This window comes from Tiliqua scincoides, chromosome 1 (assembly GCF_035046505.1).
Source record: "Tiliqua scincoides isolate rTilSci1 chromosome 1, rTilSci1.hap2, whole genome shotgun sequence".
In the NCBI taxonomy this organism is placed as follows: domain Eukaryota; kingdom Metazoa; phylum Chordata; class Lepidosauria; order Squamata; family Scincidae; genus Tiliqua; species Tiliqua scincoides.
The window spans coordinates 70,335,853-70,346,190 of NC_089821.1; the positions used below are offsets into that span (position 1 = coordinate 70,335,853).

Here is a 10,338-nt window from a genome sequence, read left to right on the forward strand (position 1 = left end):
GGGCAACCCTCGTATATACTTTTTAAACAGATCACAGAACTTGGGTTCTCTGGCAGAGGGTGTTCAGTTAGTTTTTTTTGTTTGTTTTTTGGCATGTGCAGTCCTCCTGTGACTGCTAGTCTTGTAGGGGCTCCTTAGCTTTAAACCAGTCATCTCTATGTTGGTGCCTGACCAGGAACACATCTCTTTCACACAGAAGCTGGAGCGTGTGTTTCCTGTCCTTACAATGTATTTCAGCTACATCTGCAAGGACCGCCAGAAGCGTCAATATGTCATATTGGATGACCATCCTGAGCAATGCGTACAGGTAAGGAAATGAGTTACAAGTTGTGCTGGAATGAAAGGGATGAGTGTTCATGAAGGGGCTTAGCTGGGCAAGATTATGAAGGAAGAGAGTGACACTCACTATCCTGTTCCTGAGGAGACAACAGAGTCCCAAAGAGAATACTGTTCAGACACTGGGCTCTCTTACATCTCCACACTCCTTTCTCTGTTGTACTAAGGCTGTTGTATGCAAGGCTAAGGAGCTGTTCTTGACATTCACTCTTGCATGAATTTATTGATATTTGTATTCCACCCTTCATGCAAAGCCTCTAGAGCAGCTTACAAAAACCAGTAGAAACAGCAATAATTAAAAACAAAATTAGCAAAATACAGTGATAATAAAAACAGATCAATATAAATATGATGGTTTAAAAATGCACTAGGAAGCAGGGACAAATAAAAAGGTTTTTACCTGAATACAGATTTTGTATGTTAGGAGTGTGTTCTCTTAATAGTTCTACCACAGAGAAGGCCTCTTGCGGTGATAAGCTATGCCTACTGACCTCTTGCTCTTTGTGCATTTTGTTCACTTCTTGCTGTTCTTCTCAGAATGTGCTTACAGTGTTGGCCCCCATCCTAGAAAAAAACAGGAAGAGCAACAGAGATCAGACAGAAGACCCAAAGCTCCAGTGCCTAAAATGTATGCAAGAATTTCCTGGTTGTCTGATGCTCAGGAGAGAGAGTCCAGACCCTGTCAAAGAGACTTCAGCTTTCCCTGAACAAGGTAGGTAGTATGGGGTAAGAATCTTGTGGCTGCAGGAGTTAGTTTGACCATGGGGTTTGATGCCTAGGAATGTCTCTTAAGTCAAGACTTGGTGTCCAGTCTTGGGTAAGTGACCTACCTGTCTCTCAGCCTCTGCTCCCTAACTTTAAAATGGGAATTGTGAGCTTCTTAGCTGGGTTGTTGATCTCTCTTTAAGGCTTTAGGAGGATTAGTAGGAAAGTGAAAATACAGAAGAAAACCTTTGCTAATGCCTTTTTTTAGGCATTTTGTAATAGGGTAAGGGATGTCTGAAATTGCTAGAGCAGCCTCCCATTGGAAATTACTTGTAGTTGTATATAGCTTGTAGCAGCTTTAGGGCAATGGTTCTCAAACAGGGGCATCGTGACAGAGCAGGGGAAGGGGCAGGGTGGTAATGCAGACCCCAAGATTGTGCTGCTGCAGGGGGTCTTTTTTCAACACACTCTGGAGGGTACCTCGTGGAGCACTCTGCAGAGCTCCTTGCAGCTTGTAGGAAGTGAAAATTGCTATCTTGACCCACTTTCAGGTTGCAGTTGCAAAGCCGTGGGTCACAATAGCAACTTTCACTTTTTATAAGCTGCAGGGAGCCCTGCAAAGCACTCTGTGGGTCTCCCCGCACCCCTTGGACCCTGGCAGCAGGTATGATGTGTTGGGGGGAAAAAAGCTCCCCTGCCCCTGCAGTGGTGCAATCTTGAGGATTGTGTCACTACCTTTTTCCCTGCCCCCACAAAGACTTACCTGGGGAGATTTACTCCTGAGAAGTTTGAGAACCCCTCCTCCAGGGATTTGGAACCTTTGGGGATGGGGCCTGAGAGGACAGTCTGATATTTGAACTATGATTGTGGTGAACAGGTTTTGAGATGCTTGTCTTTTTCAGCTGCTTCTGCTGCCCCTGGTGAGCCCATCATCTGCCCCAGCTGCTCCAGTGACCATGTGATCATCCTGCCCTGTGAGAAGGGCTCCAGCACATCTCAGGACTGTCTTGATGAAGGCCAGCAAGAGGTGGAGTCAGGGAAGTTCTACATTGGTGAAGATGATAATTCTGAAACGGGAACCAACTCCAGCACCCAGATACAGGAGCTGAGCAGTGAACATGGCAGCGCTTTGCATTCCAGTTCTCGCAGTTCTGAAGGGGCTGATGCCAGCAAGAGGGATTTGAGCTCTAAGGGGCGCTATTCCTCCCTCAGCCATACAGACACGAATGGAGGAAGCCTAATGGGAAGCTATCGTTATGGAACTTCTCGTGGGCCTACCCCCTCCCAGTTGTCCCTGAGCTCAGAACATGAGGAGCACTGGAACCTTAGCCCCCGTAAGTAATGGCTGGCAACAGTTACTGCTGTGGGCCTTGGCATGGGAAGGTGTGTGAGGCAATGGGCAGGGCTGAACTGTGTTCAGCTTGCAACACAGTAGTGTGTTTCTAGTGAAACAGTGGAGGTTTGAACCTGTGATAATGTCCCCTCTTAACTCTGCCCAGAGCTGCTGTTCCTGTAAATGGAGCATGTGTTGCAGCATCAGTAGAACAGCCCCACTTGCTGGTAGCTGAGAGCACTGTATGGTTATTACTTTAAGTGCCTTTTAATGATTCTGAATTGCCACTTTGAATGAAGCCAAAGGGCTTGCTGGGTGATGTGTACATGTCTGCTGTAGATGCTTAATACTGGCTGCACGTGCATTGGTAGTGCCAAACAGAGATGGCTTTAACTTGCCCCTTTACAATGGGACTGCAGTAAGTTAATTGCAACCCCTGGGGGAATCCCCAGCACTTCCTGTTTTGTGTCCCATTCCCCTTTCTTTGTGGGAAAACCTGCAGCCCAGCATGTGTGTGTTCTGTTCTTCCTGGATTCAGCATTACTTGATGGAAGGTGTTGATGCCTTTTTTCCACAGACTTTTGGAATGAATACACCATGCTGCACAAAGTGCCTGTATTTGTGATTTCTAAGGGGCAATTAATACATAGGTGAACATATAAAAATGTCATATGTTCATGAATCAAAACACATCCATCACACCAGTATGCTCATTAGAGAGCCAAGAGTGACTGCAGATTCCTGTCAGGTCTGTTGAATTGCAAGCCTGTTGGGTTGCAGCCCCTGAGTTTGCTGCCCTGTAATATATTGGAACCCTTAGATGAAGAATTGCTGGGAATGCCTGGTGTGCTATTGCTAAGTTCACTGAGCAGGAATAGGGATTGGAAGCCTGGAGTCGAAGCTGAGCATAAAGACTGAAGGAAGAAAACAGGGCAATAGAAATGGCAATAGAGAGGCCTGTAAGATGTAGAATAAAGTGGAGACCAAGGTACCAGTTCAGAACAAGGAGAGTATGTTTATAGGGTGCAAATAGAAGAATGGAGGTCAACAGAATATGGGCTAAAAACACTACACCCTGTTAAAAATATAACACATGCTCTCCTTAGTTGATGGAGTAGTGTGATTCAGGTACTGAAGTCACGCTTTGCAGTACTTTTGCACATACTGCGAAGGAGAGAGGGTGAGAGAGTCATGTTTTCTAAGGAATTAAAAACGAATTACATTTCACTAGTCTGTGCTCTCATGAGTGAATGCTTTTTATTAATAGAGCCAACTTTCATAGGTCATAATTTTGATGTAGTTTTGGCATCCATTGTCACTGCATACGTGACTTTATGAGTAGGCATCCTGAGGCTCTGCATAACATGGGAAGGGAATTCCGCTTTGCTTTTCGATCTGGACAAAGTTGGAAAGCATGCATGCACCAGCAGAGGGCGATATATATCAAAAAAAGCCTTCTCTTAGTGCCAAGCTGTGCCAAGGTGGGCTCCTGTGATCTATCTCTCTGAAATTTAAAAGCAGTGATGTGAGAGGAAGGGAGAGAAGACAAAGAGAGTCAAGGTTGTGGTGATCAAAGGGGAGCTTTATCTCTTGCCACCAACCAATTTCCCTGACTCAAATTGCTTCTACCCAAGTTTTGGCTGTAATACAGGCACCAGTCTTTCCTCCTTCTGTGACTAGTAACTTGGGGGGTTCAAGTTGGGGAAATACTGGGGCTATAGCACCGATTTAAATTACCCCCCCTTGTTCTTTAGGAAACTATGTCAGATGAGCTATGATGATGTATAGTCTTGCCTAAAGTTGAAGGACTTGATTCCCCTCTGACTCACCAGTGGCTCCAAGGATCTGTTTGGAGCAGGCTTAAGAGAGGCAATCTTAAACCATTGCAGGTTAAAGAGTGGCAATTGTCTGCATTCCACCATGGCCATTCACTGACCCTGTTGCTTGCTCGGTCCTAGCCACAAGCAGTATGTTGGACATGAGAGATTTCTCTTCTGTGGACCATCGACTCAAGCTTTATTTGGATGTGGAGGTCTTTGAAGAGGCGGAAGAGTTCAAGTGCTTTCTCAAGGTATGAAAAGCAGTTTCTCACAGGGTTGACAATTTCAGTTATCTTTGTGGCTATTTGTGGACTTACTAAGGCCTTCTAAAAAGGGTGCTGCCAGTGGCGTCACTAGGATTTGTGTCAACCCGTGCGGGAGGCCTGCATGTCACCCCCATGCAGTGGGTGGGGCAACATCCCAGGTGGTGGGCATGGTGATGTACCATCGTCCCACCCCCACTGGTTTTTTGGCTGTACCTTTTTGTTAGAACACAGATATTTCAATGTGGTTTGTTTCATTGCATTCTGCATGAAATTATGCATTGATTGATATATAACATGATGGTATTACTCTGCCAAACTCTGATTTTAGTGATTTTGAAAATTTGTAGAGTCACACACACAACACTGTGTCAACTTACTAACACCTTATTGCAGCAATTCTCAAACTTTTAGCACCGGGACCCACATTTTAGAAAGACAATCTGTCCAGGACCCATTGGAAGTGAGTTCATGGCCAGAAGTGACATCATCAGGCAAATTAAAATTATAAATAAATTAAAATAAAAGAAATAATTAAATAAAGGGGAGCCAGCCCTGTTCCACCAAGTGAATTTTCTCTGTAGCCTGCCTGCAGTAACACCCCCCTCCCCTGCAAAAAGAGTCAGTGAGATTTCCAGCCCTCCCCAGTACCCAGTTTAAAGTTCTTCTATTTCAAGCATATCAAGATAAAGACCCATCTGGCTTTACAAGTGCAAAATAGAAAACATTCCCCTTACCAGTTCAAACCTCTTTTTTTTTTGTCCTTTTTTGGGGCGGAGGGGAGGCTGCCTTCTGGAGCATTTGTTGCTCTCAGGTTCCATCAGATCGGGACCATTCTGGTGTCCTCGCATTCCCCTTTGCCTGACCTGATCACAAGCCAAGGCATGTCTGCCTTCTCGTGAGTAAACACGACCATGTGGCTTAGTTCCGCTTTCCATAGGGCTCAGTACATTCGCAGCTGGGAGGGAGAGACCTCCTTCTCGGGTGTTTTTTTGGGGCTGCATTCATTGGATAGGGACCATTCTGGTGGTGTTGGATTCTTCTCAGCCTGCCCTTTCTGACGGACTAAGGCAAGTTCGCCTACTTGCGAGTAAACGTGTGATATGGCTCGGTTGCCCTTTCCATAGGGCTCCTTGCATTTTTTCTTTCTGGTTTTTTGGCCATAACTTTTGAAGGAAAGGAGCTATTTCACTCTGGATTTTTGCATTGCATTCTGCAGGAAATTCTGCATCCATCAGTATATGGCATGATGGGGTTGCTCCTAAAACTGATTTTAGCGCATCATTCCCCCAGTGCGTGTCACCCCCCCTTGCGTGTCAGCTCGCACCACTGGTACGGCCCGCACTCCCTAGCGATGCCACTGAGTGCTGCTGCACCTCTTTCACCTTCTCAGAGTCTCTCTCTTTGGAAGGAGTATATATTCTGCTTTGCTCTTTCTTAGGTAGCCATAGTGAAGACTGGTCGGCCTGGGGAGTTCCTGGCTCTCTTGGTGATTTCAGATGTCCAGCTCCATGTGTTGGAGATTAAGGGAGAGATCAGGTAAGAAGCGCTGTTCTGATGGAGCAGATCTCCTTGGTGCTGTTTCTTGTCTTTGACATGTCCTTTTATGTTGTAATTAAGGAGAGTCATTAACATACATTACAACATCACATCAGATGTTGTCCACCATATCTAACATACTAGTCTCCTTCGACTGGTATTCTTTTGTGGTCTTGTGCAGAAATCATCCTCCAGCAGCACTTGTTATCCGAGAACCTTTAGCTGGAGATGCACACAGGGGACTGTGCTCTAGACATTTTCATAAATGCAAAACGTGGTCTCCCATTTCTGGTGCTGATCTTATCCCTCTTCAGTGCTAACCTCCATCAGACAAAGCATTCTCTATTCTGATCGTCCGTCTGAGCTCTACCTATAATGTGATGTTATGTTTGTCTGTGCTAGGGGGCAGCCATCGGACTGGCTGAAGAAAAGTGACTGTCACTGCTTGTCTGACCTGTCTTGCTTGGAGGTGGGGCTGTGCCACCAGAGTTTACGTGTGGAGTTTTCAAATGCCTGTGCCTCATACACCCTACTGCTTCGCAACCAGAGTCGCTGCAGAAGATTCCTGCAGTGCCTGACACGTAAGAGGGCTAATATGCTGGGTACTATGTGAAATATTCCTGCTTTCTTGTCAACTTCAAGGGGTGAGCAAATGATTGGTGCTCTCATACAAACCACCGCTCGTCTGCTCATTTTCTTTCCTCCTGTCACAGATGAGCCAGACTAAAGCTACAAACAAGTGCTGGTGGGCAGGGCAGTGCAGTGCAGTCTTCTTGGGCTCAGAGGTCTATTGACTGGAGCAGTGGTCCTCAAAATTTTTAGAACCAGGACCCAGTTGTTAGAATGACAATCTGTTGGGATCCAATGGAAGTAATGTAATTAACCTGGAAGTCATGTCATGGCTGGAAGTTAGATCAAACAGGAAAATTTTTAACACCCCCATATGACAAAATCAAATCAATTTAAGTAAATTAATGGTTTACAATAAGTTTAAAAATGTATTTAAAATTAAGAAGAACCCTCCCAAGCAGTTCTTGATCTGTTTAAAAAAAAAAAAAATCCCGAAATACATCCCACAGGTTGCAGCCCCATTCACACTTACCCAGGTGTAAGCCCACTGACTATCATTGTTAAAAAGCATATACATATACAAAAGCATAGCCTCTTAAAGGTACAGATCTGTAACATTTTCCCAAATGCAATCACATACCATGGAAGCATCAAGTCTAATAGATTAAAAATAAAATGCACATTTGAAATGAATGTGAAACCTACCTGAAATGGGCTTGTGACCCACCTAGTGGGTTCTGGCCCACAGTTTGAAAAACACTGGCCTAGAGGCTAAAAGCACACAACATTGTCCTACAGAGCATGGGAGCACCCACTATTTTGGTATGAAAGCCAGTGCCTAGATAATGCTGGAGTCATACTCTAGCTGCTGCACTCCAACCTGGCTGCCATATATCCTGTAGCTTCCCCAAAGTGAAGGAATACCATCCTTCATTGGCACAGCACACTGTTTCAATAGTTGCTTCTTCCTCAGTCCAACAAAATTATCTAGGGAAGATGTATACTGGTTGCACAATTATTTTTGTCAATGTCTTACCTAGATCTTGTGCAAGAATTGCCAGCCAAAAGCAGAAGAAAAGCTCCAGAGATTACTGTAATGGAAATGAACCCTCAGCATCCATTATGGTAGGAGACTTGTTAGCCTTGTACAGAGTATCCATGTCCAGCAGAGTTTAACTGCAATTCATGCTGGCAAAATTGGGACATGGAGTCTTGGATTCAAGCTAGCAGGAGAATTATGAATTGGAATGGGGCTGGTGGTGGCAAATGAAGGTGATTACTCCTGTTTTCTCACTTGTTCCTGCATCTTAGGCCATTGCTTGAAAAGGACCTAATGAGAGATGCTGTAGGTGGCTTGGCCCGGCCCTTCTTCTATCTCTTGGCTTACCTCATCCAAGGTATGCGGGTGCATTTCCTCCAGTTCTTCCATCAACCACAGCAAGACTGTTGTGTGGCTTTTGTTTCATGAGAAGCCTGTCCACTTCTGTTTCTCAGGGTCTTCTGCCTTTCCTGTGACCTTGCTCAGCACCCGTAGCAACCTCTTCTTGGTGGAAGAAGATCATCAGATGCAAAAAGCCCCAGCCTCCTCTGGCTCAGAATGTGGAGCTGAGAAGCAGCCAAAGAACAGCTTTCATCTGAAAGAGAATCAGCCAATCAGCAGCATTAGTGGTGTTGTGCTTTACCGCTTCTCCCCCTGTGATATCAAGCTGCTTCTTTATGATGAAGTAAGTAACAGTGTAAATGAATCTGCATTCTGGGATGCTGAAATGCTTGTATAGAAGGGGGCCAAGTAACTGCTCCCTAGGGAAACCTGAGTGCTGTTGCATGGCTACATCTCTTTACTTTTCTTATCTTAGGTATAGCAAAGGCAGGGAGCATTCTGGGTTCATGGATGAGAGTATAGTTCCACTTGAGCAATGTGCATAACTGGGTAGCATTTTAGGAGTACCCCCAGAACTGCAAGTAGAACTCAGTCCACAGGTTTATCACAGCTTGCGCCAAGTCCTTAATAATTTGAATTCTGCCCCTACCCCCTCTCTCTTGCTGCAGGTTCTAAAGGTGGAGAGCACTTGGCATTTGCGCACAGAATGTCCAGATCTGCTGTCTGAGCTGTTGGAGTGGCTACGTGTGCCCTGGGAAGAGATGTTTTCAATTGCTCTCCGTAAGACTGTGCTTGAGGTGCTGGAATGAATGAGAGAGAATGAAAGAACAGTGACTGAAACACTTTTTGTCTGCGGGATGGTGTTTGGGCCACTTCCTAGTCTCTGCTATACTTCACTATTTTGAAGTTCGCTGCAATGCCTGAAAACTGTCCAACGAGCATCCATCCTCTTTGTTTTGACAGCACAGAGACTTGGCCTGATCAACAGACATGGTATAAGGCCCTTTGGTGACCATAAATAATCTCCTATTGTTTAAGAGATGTGTCGGCCACAGTCTGCCCACAGATTACTTCTTATTGGACTAGAGGTGTCTCCTAAGCCAAGCTCAGCAGTTCTGTGTGCACGTGTCACTTTCTTTTGGACTATAGCTGCTGAATCGGGGCATGCACAGCAGCCAAACTTGGTTCTGGACTGCATTGGTTCAAGTACAAAACCTTCTGTATGCCTTGTGCTCTCAGTGTAGATCATTCCTTGCTGAGGAATGTGCGACTCACTTGGTGGACTGGTCAGGAATTGCAGGTGCTGGACTCTGCCCCTATGCCGGGATTTCCTTACAGGCCCTTAGTTACTGGGATAGGGGTCTGGGAGCACTCATATATTCACTCTCTGTGGATGCAGAGGTACTCAGGATATGGGATGGCTGGAAGCCATAGTCTTTCCTGGGCAGACAAACCAAAATCAGTTTTAACTGTGAAACTTTTTATTTTCTGTGTTTAATAAAAAAAAAAGTGGTTATAATTCTAAACCTCTGTTCTTTCTGTAATTATTATTTAACTTTCTGATTAAGCTTTTCCCATCTAACATTGCTACTCTTTTCTGAAACTTATTATTAAAACTGATGTAAAAAATCGCTCTTCTGCCCTAGCAGGGTTTTATTCTATTTGTTCTTTAATGCATCTATATTAGTGAATATGCATAAATATTCTAAGTAAGTAGGCCCTAGTTTAAGTAGGAACTTACAGGTTGCTAACCATCTTCTAGAATTTGTTTAGCTTTCTCTGATATGTCAAGTTTCTCTTCTGTGCAAAATTCCTGTCTTTCTCCCCCAACCAGTTTCTTAGTGAAAGTTAAATGTTCTGTCATAAAAACACACCAAATCCTGTTCAGGATGAGGCAAGTCATGCCTACGATTCTGATCTTTCTCCTGGAACACCAGTTCATACATGTTGTCTGTGAACCAGGATTAATATTGCTTTGCCATAGGATTACATGACTTCTTTCAAACTTATGCCAGCCCAGGTAATACAGCTAAGGGTTACAACAAACTAGGCGCAAAGGAATAATTATGTAAAAGTGGCCTGGGGGGGGGGGGGAGTGGTGAAGCTGTGTGTGTTTTCAAAGATGAAACAACTGTGTCACATGAATAGAGACAAACTTTAGTTAATCATGATTTGCAGACATAAGAGGGCTTCTAATTTATACTGTCTACTAAGAGGGGGGCCAGTGATTTGATTTAAGGGAAGGAAACACACTGAAACATATGCTTGGATGTATTTTGTATTTGGCAGTGGTTCTTGATCTGGGTGCAGATATTGTCATTTTGGAGCTTGATCTCACAGCATCTTAATTTGGCAAGACTGTTGCCACATATTGTCTCTCTTAGTTCCTTT

General features: G+C 44.6%; 1 protein-coding gene across 1 annotated transcript in view; it reads left to right on the forward strand.

The window, feature by feature from the left end:
• The window catches only part of STK11IP (serine/threonine kinase 11 interacting protein), a 37,606-nt gene extending 28,133 nt beyond the window's left edge, over positions 1–9,473 (forward strand). The window contains exons 16-25 of the mRNA XM_066631501.1: positions 197–307; positions 874–1,048; positions 1,944–2,375; positions 4,333–4,445; positions 5,899–5,996; positions 6,399–6,577; positions 7,607–7,691; positions 7,878–7,963; positions 8,061–8,290; positions 8,616–9,473. Of these exons, the coding sequence (XP_066487598.1) occupies positions 197–307; positions 874–1,048; positions 1,944–2,375; positions 4,333–4,445; positions 5,899–5,996; positions 6,399–6,577; positions 7,607–7,691; positions 7,878–7,963; positions 8,061–8,290; positions 8,616–8,756 (1,650 nt within the window). The 3' untranslated portion in view covers positions 8,757–9,473. The remainder of the gene's footprint in view (positions 1–196; positions 308–873; positions 1,049–1,943; positions 2,376–4,332; positions 4,446–5,898; positions 5,997–6,398; positions 6,578–7,606; positions 7,692–7,877; positions 7,964–8,060; positions 8,291–8,615) is intronic.
• Positions 9,474–10,338: the final 865 nt, after the last annotated feature.